Source organism: Echeneis naucrates, chromosome 21, assembly GCF_900963305.1.
Source record: "Echeneis naucrates chromosome 21, fEcheNa1.1, whole genome shotgun sequence".
Lineage (NCBI taxonomy): Eukaryota > Metazoa > Chordata > Actinopteri > Carangiformes > Echeneidae > Echeneis > Echeneis naucrates.
The window spans coordinates 5,116,706-5,143,798 of record NC_042531.1 but is presented as its reverse complement, the minus strand read 5'-3'; the positions used below and the strand labels follow the sequence as shown (position 1 = coordinate 5,143,798).

General features: G+C 39.8%; 1 protein-coding gene across 1 annotated transcript; it reads left to right on the top strand.

Moving 5' to 3' along the window:
* The first annotated feature begins 259 nt into the window (after positions 1 to 259).
* mgat4a (alpha-1,3-mannosyl-glycoprotein 4-beta-N-acetylglucosaminyltransferase A) lies at positions 260 to 26,959 on the top strand. The gene is made up of 16 exons (XM_029530766.1): positions 260 to 1,110; positions 10,884 to 11,051; positions 12,387 to 12,527; positions 18,273 to 18,406; positions 18,491 to 18,537; positions 18,674 to 18,787; positions 19,881 to 19,956; positions 20,518 to 20,632; positions 21,817 to 21,947; positions 22,030 to 22,137; positions 22,220 to 22,294; positions 22,434 to 22,552; positions 23,601 to 23,679; positions 24,006 to 24,066; positions 24,319 to 24,431; positions 24,564 to 26,959. The coding sequence occupies exons 1-16, from the start codon at positions 1,017 to 1,019 to the stop codon at positions 24,588 to 24,590; spliced, it is 1,602 nt and encodes a 533-aa protein (XP_029386626.1). The 5' UTR covers positions 260 to 1,016; the 3' UTR covers positions 24,591 to 26,959.
* Positions 26,960 to 27,093: the final 134 nt, after the last annotated feature.

Genomic DNA, 27,093 nt, shown 5'->3' with positions numbered 1-27,093 from the left:
GGAAGCCTGCCCGGTTCTCACGCTCACTAACGGGTAACCGCAGCTGGTTACTCCACCAAACCCGCTACATGTACACATTTCTAGCCACTGATTCGTTTTTGACCGGCTCTTAGCTGAAGCAGACCACCCCAAAGTGTGAATCCATCCCCTTAGACGAACACAAACCGGCATTTCTGAGTTTTTTTTGGCCGTTTTTTTTTGGGGGGGGGGGGGGGCAACAAGCAGGTTAACTCACCCGGCGGAGTTTCAATTTAAGGTTAGCTCGGCGGCTAACTAACTAAGCTAACGCTGCGGGGCTGTGTCGCAGTCGGCTGCATGGCAGGTAAAACTTAGTGACAACATTTAAAAGAAAAGGGGAAAAAAAGGACTCTCCCCTCCTAAAAAGAAAGCAAAAACCCCAAAACAGGTTCGGTTACATTTTGTGGTCTTCAATTGACAGCCGGAATTTGAGGCGTCGCCTTTCGGCAGCCCGTCAGAGGAGGAGGAGGAGGAGAAGGAGGAGGACAGACAGACAGACAGACAGACAGACAGTTAAACGGCCGACATGCTCTCTACTTGTTAACTCAGAGCTTCACGACCGGCCGCCGACGGTGATGTTGATGATGATGATGATGGTGGTGGTGGAGGGGAGAGACGACTATGGATTACAGGGACTGCTAGCTTGTTCTCTCCCTTCGTCGACCATGTAAGCCGTCTCGTCACCGAAAGCAGTTGACTCGTGACCGTGATCGCCGTTGGACTGCTACAGGAGGAGCCCCCCGACCGACGAGAGACCAGCAGACGCGATCCCCTCCTCTCCCCCTCTTCTCCCTTCACCCCCTTCTCCCAGCGCGGAGGTCCAGAGGTATCTTAGTTTATTTTATTTTATTTCTTTCGAAACCGACCACCCGCCCACCACCACCACCACCCTCACCCTCGTATGCCTGCGCCCACGCCCGTGTCGAAATCCTGAAGGCGGACGGCGGCAGCTCCGGGGTCCCCGACAGTCAGGCGAGGAGAGGCATCGCTGAAATGAGATGAGGCTCAGAAATGGAACTGTGGCCACCGCGATCATCATCTTCACGTCAATCCTCAGCCTGTCCTGGTACACAGCGTGGCAGAATGGCAAAGGTATGTGTCCCGTTTGGTGTGTATGAGTGGCGACTAGTTAGGCCTGCTTAATGAATCAGCTGTCGTGCGTCCCGACCGTGTTTTGCCTGTTTATCGTGCACAGGAGCTGCTTGTCCAGCACGTTGGATCACTTATTACTCATCAGCCTTCGAAATTCAGGAATGAGGGTTAGGCATGCCACTTCAGTTTTAAGTACGGGACAGCACAGTTTGTAACAACTCTATGTAATAATCACACCATTCAGGGCAAGTTATTATCTTGCAGAAACATCTAAGCCTTTCACCAGTTACCCATATTGTACACGTTTGGCTGAATAAATGTCTCCAGGCTCATTTCCATAAGTGTGAGCATTGTACTAAGCCCAAACTTTATTCATGTAAATTCTTATCAACTTTGGGTAAATCATTTCAGCCTTAATAAATTCCAAGTCGAGGCTTCATGTCGTGGTTATTGAATTTAACATTAGAATTTTCCCTTTAAATGAGTGTGAACACTTGAGCAAACATAGATAAGTTAACAGCTTGATGCAAGTGTGTGTTGAGTAAAAGTCAAGTGAAAATGACCTCTGTGCTGCCTGATGCACCTGTTGATTGTTTAATAGGTCTGTAGTCAGAACAGGTATCCTGAGAGCAGACCATGTAGTTAACCTTACCAGCTAGTATTTATCTGTAGGTTGCTGCATGTCTCATGTGTAGTGGCATGCCTCAATCCAAGGCAAATACATTAAAGTGGTAGGTTGTAGACAACAGAACACAATGGAAGCTTCCAAAGTGACATCCTGACCATAAAATGTAAACGTGCTGGCTAAAAATAGGGGCTGGTATCGCTAAAACAAAAGATCTCAATTTGCCAGTTGTTGTTGCCAGTGTTGATTGAAAATTATCTGGTGTTAGACTTCCTATGTTTGCTAGCTGTGTATGCAACAAGTTTCTTCACACCACATGTACTGAAATGTGGAGGATTTGCATCTTTACATGGTTGTTTGACTTAGCTGCCTTCCTAAGTTGTAACAGTGTGCAACATATTGGAAGTAGAAAATCTGTTTGTTCAATTGAAGTTTGAGTTGAGACCAAAAAAATTGGACAAATGTTTATGTTTTGGGGGCAAGCTGGGTGTAAGCAGTAATGAAGAGCTCTTTTTGGCATTATAGTGGCTATATGATATTATATTATAGATTTGATCCATAAACTTGTTGAGCATTAATTTATGTGAAGGCCAACAACACAAATAGCTCTCATTCTTTGTGCACTCTTTTTGTGACTGAAATCAAATGTAAGACTTAAGTAAGTTTAGCTGGGGGAAGGGGGCAAACAAAAGAGGTACAGTAAACACTGTAGTGCTGTTTCTTGTCTTGACGTGATTGTTTTTATTCCAGATTCTTCTTTAATTTTCCAAACATTATCCTTTTTCATGTACCAGTTCCTGCAGTTAGAGATAGTCTTCTTCTCTTGATGAACTCTACTGTGGGTGTTTAGAATTTAGTTGGTCTCTAGTCTTGAGTCATTTTGGAAGAAAAAATATGAAAATCTGTTCTCATAATTGCACGAAGAAGACGTATTAGAGTATTTTTTCCTGGTTGTGTTGTATGATTCTGTAATTGTTGGCTCTGATTACACAATTAGTGTTGGATTCATTGGGTACTGGCGTAGAGAGGTAATCTGATGCAAATTTTTATTTTTTGTTGTCTTGCCCAACTCTTTAGCTTCCGACAGCTTGTCTTGTTCCTGGTTGCTTTACTGCTGTGCTGAGAGCTTTGCCAGTCAGCTGTCCAAACACTCTATGTTGAATGACTCTCCAGAGTGTGCACTTCTCTGTCAGAGGCTGCCCTATTCCCCAGTGAGAGACTATCCTCTGATAGCTCTCTGGTTACGTCTTAAGTAGAACTGATAATATTATTGAGCAAAAGGGGAAATGAATAAAAATGCTTGGTTTTCAGAATGGAAAGAGGAAAAATGTAGAAATGCCATGAGTTACTTTCTATTCTGGTCAGTACTGTGTTGCAATTAAAACTTAGCAAAGCATTTCCTATTGATGATAACTTGTTTGTGTTCACAATACTAATGTTGATAAAGCAAATAGAAGGAGAATGTACATGTGGTCAACAATAAAAAGCGAATAATGGCTGAGCAAAGAAAACCAAAGCCGATTAGGGAGATACAGATTTAATATCACATTTCACAGTGACAATACGAAGAATCTTGATAAAGAGCATGCACTGAACAAGAACACCCTCTTAATAAGAAAGCACACTGGTGATAATGCAAACATGTGCCAGCCTCCTTGTTTGTTTGTAACTTCTTTCTTGTCTTCTTGAACCCTTTGCCTTTCCCCTCCTCTCTCTTCAAAAGCTTGGTTGTCTCCATCATCACTTCATTCCTAGGGGCCAAAAATAGAAAAAACGATTGCATTGAAGAGGGTAAATAACCAGACATATAAGGAGAGTGCAAGGTCAGATACATGGAGATAAGTAGACAGAATGGGATATTCACGGACATTATGTTTTTTTTATTTTTTTTATTTGTCTTTGTGTGTGTGTGTACATTGTCTTTGTGAGCACTTTGAGGTAGGGCAGTCTGCCAGCCAAATCCTAAGTGGCCTGGAAGGAAGAACTAAGTAGAAAAGCCAAATCTTGAAAGACATCGGATGTGAAGAGTCTGAGGTAGGCCATATGATGGAGGGAAAGGAGGAGAGTGCTGACAAGCAGATGAGACGCTGGCATAAGTTAGGTTTTTATTTTTGTTTTGTTTTGTTTTTTATCACTGTATGTTTTGTTCCCTGCTTAGTCAGACACACCCAACTCTCTGTAGCCCAGAAAGCCCTGACTCCGTCTAAACAGGAACAGGCGTCCTCATCTGTTAGTGTGTTAACAGTCATCATTGTTCCTCGTGCGCCTGCTCATTTCCCTGATCCCACTCTGGAATTCATTCATTCATTCATTCATTCTGGACAAAATTCCCAGACAGCTCACAAATTCTCCTCAATGTAAGAGAGCAGAAGTGCCAATAACTGTTCCCTGTCCCTCATTTAATTGGTGGTAAGCTTTCTGAATATGCAGAGACTTATCTGTGCTCCATAGTTTGCCTGTGCAGATGTCATGCATGCCTACAAGTGATCATACCACTGAGAATCTTTTCATCTGCATAAAACTAGTTTTCAAGTATACTTAACAGGAAATCAGAATCCTGGAGACTTTCTACACAGACCCTGACAATGTAAGGACAACAACGTCCTGGGCCTAGAATTTAGGTTAACATCACATTTCTTACTTACCACATTGCTCTTTTAGGTAATCTCATCAGTGTGGTTCAGTGTAAGTCACTCTGTCATACAATATTTTATTTGTTTACAAATGTAACCACTGACATCAACAGCATAACAACTAAATAGAAGATGTTAAATTATGATGTAAAATTACAAAATAGACATAATTCTTTTGTAGGAAGCTGTAAAACAAAACAGTGTCCTGTCCGTCAACTAATTGGGAAATCATCTAATCCTTTGACTAATGCCGCTCTAAAAATAGTTTTTGTGATGTACTCAGAGCTCTGAACCCCTCTGGATATCATTAAACGCCTGATTGGTGACAGCACTGAAAGTGGAGTTTCCAAAGAAAAGAATGATGGCCCTGGCTGATCACTGCTTCTCAGGAGCCAAGTAAAGCCAGAGGAGTGGAAGTAAGCAAAGTGGAGCTGTTGGCTTCAGCTCACTGCTGCCAGATGCATGCATACAGAGTCCTGGCTGCAGGAGCTCATGACTAGTACAGAAAGAGGAGTGGGTGGAAAGCAGTAGAAACAATGAGCCCTGAGTGATGAAGCACGAAAGGAGGGTTGGTTGGAAAGTTGCCAAGGGGACAAATATTTGTTTTGTTTTGGTGGTGGTTGTTTTTTATTCTATATTTTTGGAACTCCACAACTTTCTTCACCACAGTTCAGAAGCGGAATGAAAATTTGGCAGTGTAATGTAAAGATAAGGGACAGGGTGATGTGGCTGTCTTCCTGCCAACTACAAAAAACTGTTCAGGGAGTATCAGTAGCCTACACAAGGATCGACTTGCATTTCTCTTCAGGAAAATACCACCAAAAATCAATACTACTACTTTTTGTGTGTGTGATATTATTTATATGCGTTAGTGTACTTGGGTTTTTTTTTCCTGTCTGTCAGTGTTACATGAATTACACCTACTGAAGTTGTTCACCTAAAAAAAAAAACAACTTTCAATAATTTGATTGACCTTTCAGCCCAATAGATAAAAGCATTACAGCATGGTATGTGTTTTCGAAAAAAGACGACATTACGAATTTCAATTTCCTCTGGGGAAAATCTTTTCTGGAAAAACTCAACTTGTCTTCTTCTATTTCCTCTGGGGAAATTGAATTTGACACAGTAGCACAAAGTAAATGTATAAGAAATAAAGCAAAAATTTAGCAGCATCTTAAATTAGATAATACTAATACAGCTGTATAACTTCTGAGTAATCTCAGCCTGTTTAAGTTAAGATGACTTATGGACCTAATATAAGAGCGTCCATTAACTTTTCCATCTGCTCCATGAACACCAACATACTATAACCATTCATGTTTTTGTCCTGTTAACCACAAATTGATGCTTTGCACCATCTGCCCTACTTAAGAGATAACAGCTTGGTTAATTGCTTTGTGTTGCATGCAGCAGCTGCAGTGTGGAACCACGTGGCTAGCAGGTGCACTCCTTGAGGGCTGTACACATGCATAATACATATGGAAGTTTTGCATGCATGTGCATGTTAGCCCTATGTCTGGCAGGTGGAAGAGCTACAAGTCTATAAGAAAAGCCTCAATGATGTGGCATCTTTTCAGCCGCTCAAACAAGTTGAAGGACTGTTAAATTTCTAAGGTTGCTGATGTTACAGTATAATGTGAATAATAGCAAAAGTGCTTTTAGGATGAAGTGGCTTTCTGTCAATTAATGGAGACAGTCTGGTCTGATAGAAATCAATTGAAAAAATATTTTTGATAAATTGGACTGCTGGCAAAATGCCAGGTTTTGTGGTACTGGTGTCCAAATACTTGGCAGGCAAATCTGCTGCTAAAGAAAACCAAAGTATTTTGGGAAATGCTCTTCTTTCCTTTCTTGCTGGGAGTTGTTTGAGAAGATTGCCACATATTTCATGTCCATCCAGTAAATAGGAAGTTAACACCAGCAGAGGGTTTACTTAGCTTAGTGCAAAGAATGAAAAGCCTTACCTTTTGTTCTGTCCAAACATAACAAAATCCACTAACCTCTCTAAATGACATATTCTTGTGTGCATTTAATCTGTATGAAATCTACAAATTGCCGTTATCTGGAGTTGTGTGCCAGACAATTTCTTGGCCATCAGTTGCTGAGCAACAAGCTGAGACTCCAGGAACAACATAATGTTGTTTGTTGTCGGAAAATGTTTTCTGGAAAAACTCAACTCGTCTTTTCGAAAAACAATGCATCAGTGATGCAGATGAGCTCAGCCTATTTCAAAATAATCACAGGAAAGCCACTCTCCAGGGAACTGTTGCTTCTCCTGAAAACAGTTGCAGTGAAAAACCAGGTGTTGAATCATCTGCACATTTAGTAATATTAAGCTAAGCTTGTATTTCAAGGTGAATTACTAACTGCTTTTTCTCCATGGGGGTATTTAAGAGTGATTTTCTTTTTGTTGTTGTAATGGTGAATTACAAATAGTAACTTTGGTGGTACAGAATTGAACAGTAATTCAGGACATACACATTGATTTTCTCAATGTTGATGTGGTTTGATTTCTGTCTCCATTTGGAAAGGAAATGCTTTGAAATGCTGACAGCGGGAGAGAAAAGTAAAGTGTGCTGAGAAAGTGAGACTTTAGTCACATTCCAAAAGGATATCTGTAGGAATGTACAAAGCATGTTATCAGCATGTTACTAGTATTAGCCCAGAGGTCAGCAACCTGCAGCTCTTTCAGCCCCCTGCTGTGGCTCCGGAGGGTGAGCTAATTTTGAAAAAGGATTTTTCTCATAGTTATTTCTTTGGAGAGTCAGATACTCTGGTGACTTTAAAATAAATTTTGTTTTAATAGCTGACAGCTTGCTCAGAAGCACAAGTGGAGCAACATTGAAAGCCTCCCCAAACTGGAAAAACTTGTTTGATACATGAAACGCCATATAGATGACCCTTATGTGAACATAGAAAAAGTCTGCATTTGGAGTTCTGCTGATCTTTGGTGGTTTTTTCCACAATGAACTTTATAAAACGGCTCAGGGATGAGAGCCTACAATCCTACATGAAGCTAAAAGTAACATCTTACAACCCATATATCTGTCAATTTTAAAAACAGATAAAATAAAAAGTTTTGGCTTCCTTGAGTTCTATTTTGCATAAGTGATGTTTATAACGTAATTTTAAGTTTTCTGGTTTATTCCTGTGTTTGCCAGTGGGCCAACATAGGGAATATGTTATATCAGTATCAGTATTGTTAGCAGTTATCAGCTAAAGAAGTTGTAAAATATCGGCATAACATGTAAAAGTCCAAACTTGCATCCAAAGATAAGTCAAACTCCTTCACTCATGCAAACATTAACAACACAAGTCCCTCATCAGCACTCATGAACCCGCAGTCAGCAGCATGCATCAGCAAAGGAAACGGAGGTCAAAGACAAGATCACTGAGGGATTTACATGAGCTGGTAAAACTCTGCAGTTCAAGGTTAGCTATCACTTGAGTATTTTATCAGCCTAGTAAAACAGTAAAAACCTAATGGATTTTTTTTTTCCACTATTGAGTTGACCTGCTGATGTGACATTAATTCTCCTGGTGTTCTTGATGACCACTTGGACGATGACAGGCAGGTCCATTGTCACTGTGTGAGAGACTTGGGGTGGGTGGATGGATAGGATGGTTTAAAATAACCATTCTGTACTGTCTACACAGCATAACTTGCTATCCTTGCTAAGTTGTTCTTTTGCCTTATTTTGGGTCAGTTGGGATGCCTCCTACTATGCATTTATTATTTCATTCTCTCCCTGCATTGTTTTGGTGCATTATTGCCTATAGCTGTTGCTCTCATGTCACGTGAGCATAGTAAGTAGCCCTGCTGACCAAATCACGTTACCATGTGAGGCAGCTGCATTCAGATCCAGTGATGTTCATGTACCTCTTTACCTTTAATGCTTTAAAGATGGCTTACAGTCTGATAGGGCATTTTAATTGATTAAAATCTTACTAATATTAAGACATGCACTCATTATATTTTGATAGGGTTATTCTCAAAGAAATTAAAATGTAGGCATTCAGTTATAATTATAAATGTATAAATTATAGTAATTAAATGTATTTAATTAATAAATCATATAAACTCAGCCGATGAGTCAGGAAAAGTACGTCAATGCAAAACACCACAAGAACGTAGGGAACTATGGGAATATGGAAAGCAGGAGAGAGAACAATTACAGATGGATGGAAGTCCAAGCTGTGTAGCTCGTTCTGCACCTATAGGACACTGAAAATATTAAGAATATATTCAACGAGGAAGAAAGATTGGGGAAAACTTAACAAGAGATTGGATGCAAACCGAGAAAGATGAGAGGTTGTTGGGCTCAAAAAGAGAGCATAGCCACTTAGCCCTTCCCCCACGATTCATGGTTCTGAAGAGCAGGCAAATATAATGAGATTGAGTAGATGTACTGCAGACCTCAGGTAGATCTAATTGTTTAATGCATTTGTGCATCCATGCCATCATGGAATGACTGTATACCAGCAGAGTACCTTCATCAAGAAACTTGTCGGCTATTTCTGGGGGAAAAAAAACAAAACAAAAACTGTTGTGTGGTTTTCTGTGGGTTGAACTTTTTATCTGCAAAGATCAAATTTCGTTTAACATTAATGAAACTGCACAACATGTGAGCAGTTTACTCACCCAATATATGAAAATTTATTTGCATCTGGAAACCTTGATGACGTTGTGTCTGCTGTATGGTGTAGTGTTTCAAATTTCTTTGCATCCTCGGATTACAGTTGTAGTTTCATTTCACCAGGACTGGAGTCCAACAATGAACGGATTGAGGTGAAATTCAAAGTCTTGTTTTTAAATGACAGCATCTGTCTGTATCTTAAGAGATCAGAAATCATGAAGAACAAGATGGTTCTGAGAAATAGAGCCGGGGGGGGTGTGGATGGACAATAGTTCAGTCAGAGAATGATGAAGAAGAGAAGATAAAGGGAGTCTGAGCTTTGTTGGCGTTGAGGGCTCGCTGAAAGGGCACAGGCAGAGAAAGATCAGAAGCTGCTGAAACATGGAACCCCACCTACCCCTTTCTCTATTTATACATGTGTACTCCTGAGATGTTCTTTGTTCTCCCTCTAATTACTTTTATTTTGAAACAAAACCATCTTTGTACTACTAATACTATCACTGAGATGTGTTTGTGTCCCAGGCCTGAGATGCCTTTAATTCACTATCAGCCCAAAGTGTAATTCAATTCAAAAAGTGCTTTTCAAAAAATGTCACAAAACACTGAGCAATAAAAGTCAGGAAACAATTAGTCAGCCATGTCATGCATAGCTTGTGCGATTTGGTTTTGTTTTTTTTTTTTTTTTTCTCGACATCAGCATGCCACCAAACCACAGTTTCTTAGAATTTCTCAGGCTGAGAGTTTTCCCTTCAACAGCTGACCTTTTGCAGCCACTTTATAAGCCCTTATCACACCCTGACTTCCTCTACACGTAGCAGCTTAAAAACCTCAATACTAATTTCTTGTTAGAAATAGGCAGTCAGTATGTCTCGCTTCAGTGCTGTATAACTGTCAAAAATATCACTGCTGCCTTTGCTGATGTTCAGAGGTTCGAGTTAAGTGGCTGCACAACCTGAGAAATCCTAGTAGAGAGTAGAGAACGTATCTCTCTCCCTTCCCTCAGTAGCTTGATTTAAACTTCTCTTTTGAACTAGTGTCCTTCATTCTAAAGTGCCCCATTAAAGGGTTCAGAAACCAGCAGATTGGACTGTATTTACTCCTGAATGTCTGTGTCCACACAACCAGGAGATCAGAAAAAGAACACTCAGTGTTTAATCAGCATTATTGCTACATTTTAATATTAATCAATGTATCCTTGTGTGTTACCCGTTAAAGTGTAGAATAAAGCAAATTTTATGGCTTAATAAAAAATAATTATGCCATGGTCCCAATATAATGTGATTAGTTGTTTGAATTCAACACTATCATTAAACTGTCTGTACTGAAACCCATCTTCTTTATTAAATACTATACTGATATGACAATGTGGTGCACGTGAAGCATGGCTTATCCAATCTATTCCACGTCCAAATCTCATACTGAATATCTAATTTCATGATGTGTGCAAATGTAAAAGTGAGCACTTAATAAATGATATTTCATTGGTTTCATGTGTTGTTACATTGACACTTTCTTTGATGGCTTTGCAGTTAGCCTTTTATTTAATAACGTGTAAACATTCAGGCTACGCCCTCAAAAGTGACACTGAGTGAAATCAGAGCTGTTAATTACAAAAATACATAATGAAATACACTATGTAACACCCAATGTCCAAATTCAAATCACCTTAAGTCTGTTTTCACTAAATTTTTAGTTTTCGATTTTTATTGCCTTTGGACATGTCAAGTCTGTCAAAATGTTTTTCCTTTCTGCCTGAACACTGCTCTATTTAGAGCAAAAAGGGTTATTGTTTCATAGTACTTTTTAATTACTTGAGATTGGTAAAATGCATGTTGCCTGCTGCTAATATGCCCTACTTTCATGTTATTTCTCATACAGAGAAGCTGATAGCCTACCAGCGGGAGTTCCATGCCTTGAAAGAGCGCCTTCGTGTGGCAGAGCACAGGACGCTGCAGCGCTCGTCCGAGCTCAACAATATTCTTGAGCAGTTCAGACGCGCCATTGCTGAGACTAACAACAGCAAAGATGCCCTCACAAACTTCTCAGGTAAAATGAGAGAAAATGAGCACTCAGAAAGACACCAATTATCTAAAGATTGCTTTCCGTTATCAAATAAACTGCAGATAATTTTCTTGATTCACTTAGTTATCCAAAATTCATTCATTCATTCATCTTTTACCACTATTTCCGGGTCAGGGGGGTGCTGGAGCCAATCCCAGTTCACACTGGGTGAGGGTGGAATCACCCTGGACATGTCATCAGTCCATCACAGGGTCAACACACATAGAGACAGACAGAGACACACAAACACTCACACTCAGACCTATGGACATTTTAGAGTCACCAGTCAACCTAAACATGATGTCTTTGGATGGTGGGAGGAAACCCATGAAACCACGGGGAGGACATACAAGCTCTATGCAGAAAGGCTCAAGGCCCAGGAACCAAAACCTGCAACCTTCTCCAGAAGCGTGTATATCTGTGCGTGCTTCAACCAGTCAGACCACCAAAATATCGCCAAATGAACCCAAAGAGGCCCCCGATGACGGGGTTTGGTCCGTGGGGGTGAATTCAAAGCCCTCCGATGAGTTTGCAATCATAATTTTATGGAAGAGGAATAATAAAAAGAATAATAATAATAAATGTGCAGGATAACAATAGTTATCCTTGCTAAGATAACTACCCAGATAACCACCCAGAGTCACTATTGCCTGTTATAGCCTTTGGCTATAGAGACAATAGTGACTCTGGATGGAGCCCAAGTCACTAATTATCACTAATTATAAATTTTCACCTCTCAAGGAAACATATTTAGATTGCTTGTTTTATTTGAACACAATGTATAATTTGACCTGAGAAAGGCAGGCAGCATTCTTGTTACGATCTTCTGTCGATCGTTTAGCAGATGACTAATTGCTGTACTATTAATATTAACATTACATTTTCATATTCAGTGTAACTATCACAATGTGTGGTGCTTTAGAGTACAGTGAAATTATCTCTCAGAGCTGTTTTATTTTCATATTGATTGTTACAGTCATTGTACATTTCATAAACATAAACATTTCTTCCCTTAAATTTCGTCATAACAAAAATGCATGCAAATAAAAAGTTGAACCTCGGTGATATTACATGATTTTATCATACTGGCTGAATTAAGAATCAAACACAAGGAAAATGCAGTCTGAAGTTTTAACACTAAGGGAATATTTAATAACTTATTTAATGGCCCTTGACCCATGTCATCACTGTTCTAGCTGTGCACTTCAGTGAAAACAGATTTTACTTTTGAAAGTAAAATCTGTTGGCACTAAAAATACTATGAGACTAAGAGTCTGCGTTGTTTTGTTTTTTTTTTTTTTTTTTCTCTGGTGCTTTCAGATGAGACACAGAAACTACTGAAGGAGCTTGCAAATAGGAAACAGCTCCAGGTGCCAAATATCTACCACCACCTGCCTCACCTTCTCAACAATGAGGGCAGCTTGCACCCTGCCGTGCAGGTTGGTCTAGGACGCACTGGAGGTAAGATGATTATCACAACACTCTTAACAACTGTAAACGGAAAAGCATTAACTAATTTAACAGCCACTATTTTATGAACATGAATACCAATCCTACAAGATCCTGAAAGCCTTTTTACACCAGAGACTGAAATAAATCTCAACAAGTCTTCAATTGGTGACTAGTTTACAGCATGTGTACTAATAGTTAATTCTCCTGTATATTGAGTGAAAATGTACAGGTTGTGCATGTTACCTCTTTGTTTGATTGTATGTGGCTTGGTTTTCTCTTATTGTTCCTTTCTTCTGACCTCTTAGTTTAAAAAGTGTTATTCAAAGACCCACAATCTGAACATTGTTAGAATATCTTGAGGTGGAGGTTCCTATAAATCCAGCAGTGTAAACTTCATTCACATTTAATTTCACCACACAATAACTACATTTTTGCAGAATTGCAAACTCATCTGGATTATTTCACATTGTTTTGTTCCTTTCTAGTTAACTAACCCTTTACCAAACTTATAGTTTGAAGAGTTTGCTTTCACCGCTCAAGCATATGACCTGTGCTTTGTCAAGTTTACTCTAAGGGGATTATTTATCTTGCTTTTTGAGATAGGTGAATCAAATAAGAAATGCAAGGGGCGCAAATATAGGTATCCAACATCAAATGGCATTTCCTCATTCCTAATGGCAGTGACTGAGGGGAAGAACAGGGGCCCTTAACAAATTAGAGGAAAGGAAGGAGGAACAAGCTGGGAACAAGTATTGTTTCTTGTTCCTGGCCGGTGGGCAATTTGATCAATGACTGCAAGGTATTCCCACAGGAAACGAGAAAAAAGCCAGGCCTAGTGTTGCTACCATTCTAGCTCGCTCCCAGTCAAGCTTTTAGGATGTTTTAGGCTTTCTTTTAGGAATTTTAGAGAGCATGTCTAGTCACTGATAATGAAGAGTTTGTTGTGTGCTACTGCTTTGTTCTGCCCATCTTTTGACCCTTAAGTACTGCCAATTGTGCCCCCCTTGAGTTTTGCCTTAAGGCCCCAAGAGTGACTTAAATGTTCCCTTTTTCTGTTGTTAATTGTTTTTCTCAGTCTACAATTTTTACTTTCCCTCTTGTCTCTCTGCTGGTCTAAGCAGATCTGACATTGGGATATTTATAACTGCACAAATTAGGACATCATCCCACTTTTAAATTTAACAGGAATTATAGGAAGAAGCAGTTCAGGGAATCTTTGGCCTTGTTCAGACCTGGTGTTAATATGCATCTTCAGCTTCAGTGCACTCTAAACACATTCAAAACATCTGATTAAATCATGCCGTACTTGGAGGTGGTTTGGACTCTGCTATATTGAAGCTCCACCCTACTCAACTGACATCCTCTGCCACAGTTTGCTGCACAGAGAGATCATAATGAACTCAAATTATTTGTCTTCTCAGAATTTTTGTCACGGACACATTGACTTTTTGTGGTAGCCTGACATCATCAACATTGACTGACATATTTTATATTTATTTCAGACCCCATCTATTTAGACAAATAAACTGGCAAAAAGTCATTGCCTGATACTCTAGAGTAACACCACAAACGGTATTTGCATGGAGATGTTCATTTGTATATTTTTCAGACAAGTGAAATCTGATAGCAAGCTGTCACCTGACGCACCAACTAATGTTGGCTCTGAAAAGACTTGCTGGATCCAAACATAAACATGGTCCCCACTCCAGTCCACTGTCCAGCTTGTGTTCTTTTACCACTTTGTTCACTACTTCGCGGTTTGAATTTGCTCATTCTGACTATCTAGTGGAATAATGCAAGAGCTCTTTTTTTTACCCAGTTTCTCTCTGTGTAGACAGTCAAGGTGCTGTCAAACACTGTAAACAAAGATGTTCAAATCCCACACCATGCTACCCATAGGTTCCGTGGCTTTGGAGGTCAGAGTAAGCTGCTCCACTTTTGCTGTGTTCCTAGTCCCTGTTTCTTGGCTAATCCAAAAATGGATCAATCTAAAAAGAGGTGGGATGTGAGTGGAGCTGAGACTTGGTTGTATAGTTTAACAAATTGTATGAATTTGCTGTCCAACTAGCTAGTTAACAAACTGAAATGCAGACACAGACTTTTTTTTTTCCTAAGTTCACTTAGTTGATTAGATGCTCAGTAATCTCTTCAATCATACCTTCATTTAAAAGTTAAACTTTAAATGAGTTGAGTTGTATGATTGTACTCCCTGTACACTTGTCATGAAGGGGGTATTTGGCTAGAGAGACTAAAACCATTTTTCTTCCAGGCTTTCTTTCTTTATAGTCAGTGGGGATCAACTCTGTTTTTGTTGCGGAGAACCTCGCTGTGAATGTATGAGGCACCACATTATTTTGCTTCTATGTAACAGGCATGAACAAAAAAATATAAACTGACAGAATCATCAAACTAAAAATAGCCCAATTTGCTGTTTGCATCCTTTTTTTTTGTTTGTTTTTTGCCTCTGCATTTTGGGGTCCAATCACACGATAGAATCAGAATGATTTTTCAGTCAGTTTCAACAGTAGAAGTTGTGACCTCACTTAATTAATCAACACAATCTAATCTCAAACTAATTACTTTCAGTAACAAGTATGTTGCATTGTAACAGACCCAAACACACACTACGCTTATAGAGGGTTGGCCTGGCTAGAACTTTGAATCTCAAACCTTCAAAAATAGCATGTGATTTTTGTTTGCACCCCGATTGTCTGCATTGCTGCAATGCAACACTAAAGGAGTTAAAAAAAAAAAAAAAAAAAATAGGACATAGGTCTATATTCCATCTCTGGGCAGCAATGCATATCGGTGTTGCTGAACTGCACAGGGCAAAGCTCTATGCGCTGTGTTATGGATGCACTTGTTGGCACACAGTGCTATGATCAGACCTGATGCCCACATGCTGCTGACACTGGAACAGAATTATCAGGTCGACTGTTTATCTGTGCCCAAGTAGTGGGTGTTTTGAATGCATGTCAGGCAGTTACAGTCACATGAATATGCAGTCACTGTCTACATTCACTCAGCACTTGTATGCTATGAAGCTTACTCTGTTGATCCCCTTGGTGGTATATTAAGAGTTGGTAACAATGTTCTACACAAACAGAACTGTTCTATTTATATGTCTAAGTAAAGGTCCCCTCTACGGAATAGTGGCTACAGAATCAAGGGTTGGATTTATTATTGTGGGGTTGGTTATTGATTTAAACCTGATCAACTTTGAATTGGCATTGTTGTCATTATTTACTTGCTGCTGTAAAGGCATGAGACCCATTTATGCCAAAATTACTCCAAAAGAGGTGTGGTGTGTGACTTTTTTTTCTTTTTCTTTTTTTTTAATTTAATGGGTTTTTTTGGGTTTGTTTTTTTTTTCAAACATTAACATTAAGAGCAATAAAAGTTGACACATGGTGCTGTACACTTGCTTCATGTAAAGGAAAATGTATTTCATCATAGTCTGTAAATGTAACAAACATTAATATGCTGGTGTACAATTGCCTTAAAACCTCTGCATCAAATATCAACCCCCTTCTCTATTGGTTATATTTAAAAAGAAAAAAATCTTATGTTATGTGGTTAAGCAGGCAAGGAAGGCAGACATACTTTGATGGACATTAAAAGCATGCAGACAGCGCCAAACACTAGCTTCCTTTACATGTATGGTGTGCCAGATCAGTTCTTGTCTCTGATGTGATAGAGAAATGGACAGACGTGGATCGTGTCGCTTCCTTTTTTTCTCAAGGGAGATAAAAGGATGGCAGAGTGAAGCGGGCAGTCTGATCGGGGGACATGGGGAGGGGCAGTCCTGGAGTCGGTCCTGCTCTAGCTGCACTTAGATGCATTGTCACTCATTCACTGCCTGCCACCCTCCCTTATTCTGTCACTCTTTCTCTTTTCCATCCTCCCACATTCTCCTTTCATCCTCGACCTACTTTCTTGGTGGTGGTGGTGGGTGTCGCTCTACAACATGGAGCTCTCTGTGAGAAATACAAAGCAAAACTGGGACAGATTCTCCACGCTGCACAGATCACTCTGGAGGATTGCACCCTCTCTCAAGTCCAACATGCTGCTCACTCATTCTGCACCTCAAGTTTGTTTTGAGCCTTTGTTGAGGCCCCTTGTGCGACCACATCCCCTCAGTCAGCATGTTTTCCCTTTTTAAACTGCACATTGGCCTCAAACCATGTATTTCACAATTATTTTCCCTATATGGCACAAAACATAACCTTGTTTTTCTTTCACTGGGAAAGCATCAACTTTGTCCAAAAAAACAAAAAAACAAAACAGTATCGAAAGAGTTTATTTCAGTCCATCTATTATTTATGGGGCTTATCCTTATAGGGTCCCAAAGGGTGCACCACGTACAGGTTGGCATACAGAGAAAAAACATTCACACTCACACATAACTGGAGGCAATTTAGACTTGCCACAATAACCTAATGTATAAATACATACCTATAGGGTGCTTGGCTCAGGGAAAACACAGAATCCACAAACGTATTGCCATTAACCACTTAAAAAAAGGCAAATATGTGAAAAGGAAGACAAAACTAAATATGAAAAAGGAATCCATTTTCAGATAATCAGTTTGATTGTTTTTCGCCCTTGAAGTTGCTCTTTCATCACTGTGAGTTTGATGTGCATGCTCTGTCCCCTCATTCTCCTCATTCTTTCCTTTCTCAGTAAAAATGGACTTTGTATTCTACTTTATAAAATTAAATGGTTCTGTCTCAGTAACAGTCTATTGAACTTGCCTCAGCTTGGTGTTTTTTTTTTTTTTTTCCAGGAAATCACTCTATTCTAAAGAAGAGGCTGCTTGTTTGGCCGCTCCAAGTCTCATAAACTAGAAGCAATAAGGCGATAACAATAGAAGCTCTGTTATTCCTGTGTTACTCCACCAGGCTATGCTCAGCTGAATGGATGGGTCTTTAGCTTGGAGACTATCACTATAGGTTTTCCAGTACAAAAACAAATATGCACCATTTTCAGCTTCTGATTGCTTCTGGACTCTCTGCACTTTTCTATTTTTAATATTGTTGGACATACTGTAGCTTGTTGAGTATGAAATCTGTTGCTGAGCTCAGAGCAAAGAATGATGTTGAATGCCAGGCAGAATATAATTCATGTTATTCAACGCCCAACAATTGCTGCTTTTATTTTAATTACAGTTGTGAATGAAAGCATGATATATTTAAAATGAAAACACAATAATACATTGATAATATAAGTAATAGTATAAAATTAGTTGTATAAAACTCTTTTCCTTTAGAAGATTGGTAGGTGCATCACAAACTACCTGAATTTCCACTGTAATCTGTTGTCTCCAATAATTGTGCCATCCATTGAAATTACTGGTCAGAAACTTTTACTGGAATGGCCTGTAAGTTGGTTTCTGTATCGGGGAAAAAAAAATCTCATGTTCCAATCTAGTCAAGGTGGCTGCTCTGTGCAAGTGAAACTTGTAGGTACTTATTTGTTCTTTTCCGTAGTTTGTATGTGTGAAATACTGTGTAATACATGTAATGTTTACAATTATTATTACTAATTATAACAACAAGCAATGACAATAAGAAGCTTTTGACATTTCACACTTGAACACGTTCAGCTTGGTGATGATTTCCTTTCCAGTTCTGCTGTATGACTTTCATGGTAAAAGAAATGCTGCACGCTGGTGAAGGGTTCTTGGTTTTGGTGACGTTTGATCACACAGCGATCTTCTTCATGTTCTTACCAAATACCCTTTCTACTTCCCAGTAACCATGGTGATGGGGATTCCCACTGTGAAGCGGAAGGTGAAGTCTTATCTGTCAGAGACCTTGCGCTCGCTAATAGACAAACTGTCACCAGAGGAGAAGCTTGACTGTGTTATTATCGTCTTCGTTGGGGAGGTGAGCTCTTATTCCTAAAATGTCTACTAAAAAAAATATTTGTGTCTAAACTCTGTGTCCGTGTTCTTGGTTCAATCTCTGTAGACTGACCTGGACTATGTTCAGAGCGTAGTTGCTGGCTTGGAGAAAGAGTGAGTACATTTCTTTACTTTATGAAGGGAGTACAAAAATTTTGAAATGAAATGCAAAGAGTGTGCAAAAGACTCTTTGAACTGAAGAAAAGTATGTTGTACAACGCTGACATCACCTGTGGCCTTCTTTATTCAGGTTTTCTACAGAGTTGAGTTCAGGCTTGCTGGAGGTGATCTCTCCACCAGCCGCTTATTATCCTGACCTCACCAACCTCAAAGAGACTTTTGGAGACTCTAAAGAGAGAGTCAAGTAAGTAATGATTTCAGGTATGACGTTAGTGTTGTTTGTATGTTCAGTGCTGACTCTCATTTGTTCAAAATGTCATAGAAATCATTTTGGAGGTCTAGGGAAAACAGCCTTGGGAGAAATGAAATGCAAGAGAGCTGTGATGAGGATTGCAGAAAAAGAAGTAAGATGAGTCAGGGCCAAAGAGGGAGGGAGTGAGAAAATGAGATCTTTTAGGGAGGCGGCCTAGGTACTTAGTATTCCACAGGCATCTCTCAAAGTCAGCTCAAGGTCATCATCAGCAGCACCCTCTATCTTACTCTCTCCGTATAGCTGATGCTTATTATCTTCTGTACTTATCATGTCTTTCTCGGCAGTTAACAATTGGATTCATTAGAAATCTGTTTATGGTGCAGTTTGAGCTGTCTGTGCAGTTCGTACTTGGATAATAGGTTTTATGGTTAAAGGACAATTTAGATTTTAGGTTTGTATGTTGGTGTTGGTGAGCAGAGATGTTCTGTTAATCGTCTAATCAGAAGAGGTAGAAGAGCAAAAAATATCTAAATGTCCATATACTTTGGGTCTGGACTGTTAATGTTATATTTTAAACACTTGCTGTAAATGTATGAGCTCATGCATGCAGGTATTATTATAGATGCATTGTTAGGCATATTATATTCACCTGCTGAAGCTGCAGCATCACTGAACCAACTGGTTGACTTCAAGTGTGTGCAAATTCAAATCCTGGTGTCTGTTCACCTGACAGGAGTGTTAAAAGTGGGTGTGAAAATCTGTTCCATCTCCCACACCTGTCTTCTGGAGGCATCACAAACACCTGCAGCTCTTGGCAAACTGTAGTGAATCATGCTGCAACAAGGGCACATCATTCAGATCAAACAATTAATTTGACAGCCCTGGTTTATAAATTATTCAAATAAACTGCTGTTGTAACATTCAGTATAGCAGGGGCTACTTGATTTATGCAGTTTTTCTTAATGAATGACAACATTCACACCAGTGGTATAGTATCTTGGAGAATACCTTATGATGGAACAGCTATCATGTGTGTAAAGTTTTATAATGTGTCGATGTTTTCTGCTTTTTTTTTTTTTTTAAGATGGCGGACCAAGCAGAACTTGGACTATTCCTTCCTCATGATGTATGCTGTGAGCAAAGGAGTCTATTATGTCCAGGTATGTCCTCGAAAATAAACCAATACATGGTGACATGCTGGAGTGAATTCTAAGGCCCTGTGGACAGATACTCACCAGTATTAGTGTGAAAACCTCTTCTAGGATTTGCTTGACACCTTTGTTTGTTTTCTGTCTTATTTTTCAGATCACAGTCAGCTTCACTTATTTTGGCCTTATCCGCTTAAATTTTTACAACTTTTATTTGTCTTCTTGGCTAAAATGCATGCTCTTTAGAACTGTTTAGCATTTACTCTCAAGTACCAGCCCTTCATGTTTTTATTTAACTATGGTATTAAGATCACATCTTTCTATCTTTTGCATGGGATGTCTTTTCCATTCTTTGCTCTCAACTGGAGGAGAGAGGTATTGCCTCTGACGTCTACTGTTATGCTTGATCAATGTTGCGACTCAGCAGTGTGTTTTTAGTTTAGTTCAGAACCCTGTATGACATAGAGGAGTCTCCCTTTTGCTTCTTTCACTTGCCACTAGTGATTAACTCTGACTGTTAAAGTGGTTCCTGATGTCTCACACTTTGCTCTGTCTGTACACCTGCTCCTTCAGCTGGAGGATGACATCGTGGCCAAGCCCAACTACTTTGCCACCATGAAGAACTTTGCCCTGCAGCTGTCGTCAGAGGACTGGATGATCCTGGAGTTCTCTCAACTGGGCTTTATCGGTATGATCCATTGAGCATCTGATCAATATCTAGCGTCCAACAGAGGTCTGTCACATGTATGTAATCAGCTGATGGCAAAGCTGAACAATTGGCTCGATTTCTAGAAAGTGGTTATTAACTCATTCTCTTTAAATGGTGCTTTTCAATCCAATGGACAAGGTGCTAAGACTGGTGGGGTGGGATACACCAGGGGCAGCGCACTGCCGGTCGTAAACACATGGAAATAATATTGATGACTTTGTAAGTTGGGTCATTGTGAGGTCATAGTAATTGTAATTGAATGTGGAAGGCAAATTAAAGTTGAAGGTGTCATTACAATGTGTAAATGAGTAAGTATATTTTTAGTGCAATGGAAACTTTGGGTTTTGTTCCAGATTTAGCATCCACACAAATGGCTTAATCGGGGTTATTTTTTTTTCACAGAGCTCAACTCCCATGAGTAGTTTATTTTTATAGAGCTTTGTTTTAAATCAGTGATCCACGTATTGAAGGGCCATAATTAAAATTGTGCATTGATCTCCATTTAAACTTAAATAATGCAAATGTGCTTTTGTCATTGAAAGAAGATGTTAAGGAGACTATTATCCTTGTGTGTTGCTGCAACACAAAAAGATTTCATGTTTGCAGACCAGGAGTATATTTTAACTGATATAATAAACTCTGCTGTGAAAAGCAAAGTGTGCTGCTCAAGTTAAGGCAGCCATTCTCTCCTTGTTGGCCCTTAACATTTTTCATTTATCAGTGTCGTTATGTGTGTAAATGGAGCGTTTTGTTTATTTTAGGCTTTATGGATGGATTTTTGGATGGCAATACAGTTTTTAATGGTGTCCTTGAGGAGGACCAGTAATCCTGGATTTGTCCTCCAATTTGCTTTTATGCCAAATTTTTTGCTTTCAATTCTTTGCCAAAATGTTCACAGCCCCCCAACAACTTTTGAGGCAGATAATTTAAATCATTACATTTGAAGGGATTCTAAAGGAGAGCTCTTTTGCCGGCTGTTCAGAGACAAGTTTTCTCCAAGAAAACATTTGTTCATTCTGCTCTCATTTTTATTTACAGTGTTGCAACAAGTCCCATATGTCTCATTCATGGTTTAATCATCATGCTGCAAATAATTGGCTGTTAATGATGCTAAGTTCTTCTGTGCAGAATCAATGAGCGTTTATAAACACTCCTTCCTTCAGGAAAAATGTTCCAGGCTCCGGACCTGAACCTTATTGTTGAGTTCATCTTCATGTTCTATAAGGAGAAGCCCATTGACTGGCTGCTGGACCATATCCTCTGGGTTAAAGTCTGCAATCCTGAAAAAGATGCGGTATGCACCATGGTTACTGTATAGATATGAGCCTCGCATTGTGAGGTATGGTTGCCTCATTCTGACCTTTCCTCTTTTTCAGAAACACTGCGAGCGTCAGAAATCCAGCCTACGTGTACGGTTCAGACCCTCCCTGTTTCAGCATGTGGGACTCCATTCTTCTCTTGCTGGAAAGATCCAGAAACTCACAGTGAGCCTCTCACATCTGTTTATTTGCAACAACAGTTGATTTTGGTTCCTTTTGTAGAAACAATGTCTGTCTGTGTTTGTAGGACAAGGATTTCCTGAAGCCGCTCCTCCACAAGATGCATGTCAACCCCCCAGCTGAGGTTTCCACTTCAATGAAGGTATCACTCCCGTTGCTATCCAATTATATATTTTCTAGTTCAAAGGAGTACCTCAGAAACTTTTATGCCCTTCATTAAAATTTTCAAAATAAAAACCAATGATCAATATCAAACAAAAGATGTGTTTTGTGTCACACAGGTGTATCAGGGTCACACGTTGGAGAAGACATACCTTGGAGAGGACTTCTTCTGGGCCATTACTCCGACTGCAGGCGACTACATTCTTTTTAAATTTGACAGACCTGTTAGCATAGAGAGGTAAATATATACAGGGGGGCTTTGTCAATTAGTCATGTTTGTGGGAACGTTTCATCTCTACTTGTGCTTGCCATGTACTTCCTATCTTTCACATTTTCAAATTGCAATTGCATGTACGGCATGACCCAACGTGTGTGTGTGGTTGTGTGTCTTTTTGTTATTCTTTTGAATGCTTACACTTAGACAAAGGTAATATTGTGCTGCCCTTCACTGATTGAGGTTTAACTGTGTGTGTGTTCACTCTGCATCTCTGGGGATGAGGGTTGGCTAATGAGAGTGCTCTAAAATAAGCATTCTCAAGCCACCATGCTTCTCTCAGTGGAGTCAGGGTAGTAAGGGCGCGAGACAGTGAATATAAAGGGAACTGACAGTGGGACTGATTATCTGTACAAGGTCTAAAAAGGATGTTAATACTTTGTTTTGTGTTGATGTGTGGTACTCCAGTTCCCTTTTCTGAAGAAGATTACATTCGTGCATTCGTGTATGGGACTGTGAGTTTCTCTGATGAGAGTAACTTGCAGCAAGTGGGAAAGGGGCCGCCTGACTGTATTGCCATGGTGATCAGACATCTCATCAGCAGTTGGTTGACTGATAGAGCTTTTTTTTTTTGCCTCCATCTCTGGCCTACATTCTCACTCTGTCTACACTCTGGCTGTTAAGACATTTAATACGAGCAAAGACAGTTCATCCACAAATGGATGGAATGATCATGATGATTTATTTTTTCTTCACAGCTAAAAGTGAAGCTCGTGTTTCACACTTAGCTCATTTTTGTAAATTCAAAACGTCCTCATATAGCTTCAAATCCCTCGAAGTGAGATTATTATTTACCTGCCTAGAAATTAGCTATATTCTAGTGAGAGTAAGTTCTGACAGCACAGCAGATGTATATACTTTTACATTTTGTATTTTAATTTATGGACATTACAAATTACCTGGTGTCCACAAGTGATTTCTTGCACTTGGTGTGACAGTAGCTAACATTTGATTGTGAGGATTCTCACCACTTGTTGGAAACATGAAAATAAATACATGATTTGTTTGGCAGGTTCCTGTTTCGCAGTGGTAATCAGGAGCACCCAGGGGACAAAATCAAGAACACCACTGTGGAAATACTGCCTGTTTCGGTAAGGAAACGCACACAGGCGCGCATGCAAACCCGCGCACAGTCTGTCACCCATCTGTGGTGTGATGTGCAAATGGTTGTGATTAAATTACATTGAGTGGTCGCTCTCAGGGACGCTGCACATTGATTATTGACAGGAATGTGAGCATGACAGAGTCGTTTGCTTTGCTAGAGGCGACACACTCTGACATTATGATTAACACATCCTGTGTTGACACAGAAACCAGTATCAGTTTAAGTGCTAGTCAAATGAATAATCATTTTAGATTTTAATTTGTGTTCTACATTTTATTCTACTATCTTTTTTTCACCTTGTTTGTATGTTAGGAAACTGGACTGCAGACCAAAGAGAAGTACAAACGAACGGAGGACCGCTTCTACAGAATTGGTAAGTGGTTGTGACACTAGAGCTGTTTGTGTTAGTGCATACAGACCCATTGAGACGTCATGATCAGATTACGTACTAACACTAATGCTGCCGACAGTAAGTCAGTGGACATGAATTGGGTGAAACATTCTCAGTCTGCCAATTTTTTTTTAAACTTATGTTCTAGTTTAATACGCTCTATTTTCTTACTTTTTGCTGGCATTTGATTTGATTAAAAATTTCCATTGCTATGTGTATGCTTTTTATCCACAGGTCAGTTTGAGAAGGGTGTGGCAGATGGAGCTGTAGATCCTTCCTTCAATCCTGTCGTGGCACTTCGGCTCTCGGTTCTCAAAGACTCCGCTGTGTGGGCCATCCTCAGTGAAGTAAGCCAATCCCTCACTGCACCTGTTCATTTCTTGTCCAAATACATAAAAAAAATGTTACTCACTCCAGGTATGTGCTGCCTTTTTGTTTAACCCACCACATTGTGTGGCTGCTCTCTTCTTCTCCTGCAGATACACATAAAGAGGATAGCTGGCTGACTCTTTTGGAGGGGGCACATGAGTTACAGCCCCAGGGGGACCAAAATCTCCAAGACTGCTTACGCAGGGCCTCTGGCACCTAGCAACCAGCAGTGAAATCATTAGAGCCCACTAGAGTTGCTCGTCTGAGCTTGTCTGAGGAAAGCCACCTCTCTGTCCCTCCACTCGTCCTAATGTACCTTGTTATTTTGCTTCTCATCGATTGCTTTCTCCCTTTCTTTCTGCATCTCTCCCTCACTCTTGTGCTCTTACTTCATTTGTGAGAATGTGAATACTACTGTCTGAGGAATTGAATGTGTGAAGACATCTTGTCCCCAGCTCTGGCTCTGAAAGCAACTGTGTTGCTCAGCGGCTTTGAACACAATCAGAAAAACGTCTGGACAAATGAGGAGAAATCATCACATCTGTGGAGGACCAGTCACCTGGCCACTGGCGTAGATGCTGCCAAATCCTTCTGTAACTTAATGCTGCCACCTTTGGGCAAGCTCGGGCATTGCACTGTCACTAGCGCCCCAGCAAAGCCCACGATGATCAACAATGTTGTCATCACTAATGGCCAGTTGCTCTCTGTTCTCGGCAGAGATGACGGAGCTCTAGATCACCACCAGCCCACATAAACATGTTTTTCTCACTCTAGCATAGATAAAATAGAGTATTGTAAGTCAGACAAATACTCTACTTGTCCTGAGACAAAAGAAAACTCAGGATGAGCGTTTCCAAACAGTTCCTTGATCCTGCCTGCAGCCAGTCGGTGACAACTTTTGAGCATAGGCCAGACTCTGTGGTAATTACTCCAGTCCATCAAGACAACAAGTAACATGACACCATATCTAACTCGCCTCCTGTCTGACAGGCTGTATACGACCTCAGTGTCCATTTATAGTAAACCAATCAGACATTGCCTTGGCGTCATTTTCCCGAAGGAATATATTGTTATATTGATATATTATTACAGCTCTGACGATCTATGAAGGTGACTTAATTTATTTGAAATAAATCTTTAATTTGTACAAGAGGTAAAATATATTTTTATTCTATTATGAGATGTTTATGGTAGGTCGGAACCTGTTTTATTTGTGTATTGTGTTTTTTCTAAATTGTTATTGTACATTTTATTTTCATAACAGCTTCTTGTGAATTTGCTGTGTCTGCAAGTAGCTAAGTTCAGTTTCTTTTCACTTGAAGTGAAATGGTAAACGATTAACTGTCACTGTTCAAAAACTAAATGGTAGGAGAGTTGTGAATAGATTTTATCGAAGTAGTTGTGGGTCAAAGGTAGAAAAATGTGCCTTATATAGAGGTCCCTTGAAATTGTCTCAGCAGCGTCATTCCAATCTGTTCCTTTTTGCCTACAGTTTGACTGCTGGAGATGTTTTAAAAATAACACACAGTCCAATTGGTGATTGGATGTCAGAAGCACTATCTCTGTGTTATGCTGAGTAAAAGTGGTGAACAAGGGTGCTTTGTACCAGAATACCATCTGCATGATTTGCACTGCTTCTTTGCTATTTTGTTAACACCCCCCCCCGCCCCATTTCACTGACTCATCCAAATCCACTTCACAGTTTATTTTGTCCAATCACTGCATCTTCTTTTCTGATTGGACAGAATACAATGACTACTGATCACTACAGAGTGCGACTTTTTGTGGTATGATTTGGTTGAGGTTGTGCAGTAAATTTAATGGTTGTAAATCTATAAAAAATTAAGTATTTCCTTTTCTCTCTCTCACTCACTATATCTTTTGCTTTGCTTAAGTGTTAATGGAATTAATTTTACATGATTTGTGCTTGCTTGGCCAATGTTCGGAGTGGAAGCTATTTAAATGAAACTTCACTCATCTCACTGGGCAGCGGTGGTGAAGTGCCTTTTGGTTGAACTGACAAGAGAACTGAGAACTTTTACTATTCATGCGTGTTCACATGCATGATCATTACTTGTGGTTTATAAACGATGTGTGTGTTTTTGTTTTTTGTTTTTCCTGTCAATCTGAGGCTCTTCCACCCCCCCCCCCCATATCAAACCATCTATGTTAGAGCTGTAACTGTAAAGGAAACAACCTCTGCTTCATAATCGGCTTCTCTCCATTGGTAGAAGGTGGGAGCAGCTGTGTAAGAGTACTGCTAACTGGACTGACTTCTGTCCCTCACTCAGCACCTACATACACACTCATACTGAATGCATGAAGACAGCATGATAAATCATGTGATCCCCTACAGGAGACAAAAAAAAGGAACTCTCCATCCTCCATGCTTGACAGCCCTACACACCCATCGGTTCATGTGCCTTCATCATGTACATGTGAATGCCTACGTCTTATGATTATGACATCATTTTCATGGACATCTTTGAAATAAATGATAATGAAGTTGGTAAAGATCATAGCCATTCGCTTTTATTTTGTGTTGATTGTGTTGATTTAATTTTTTACTCATGCCATCTGCATCACCGGGCACTGTAGTCGAAATACGGCAAAATACGTTTTTGTCTTCGTCATGAATTC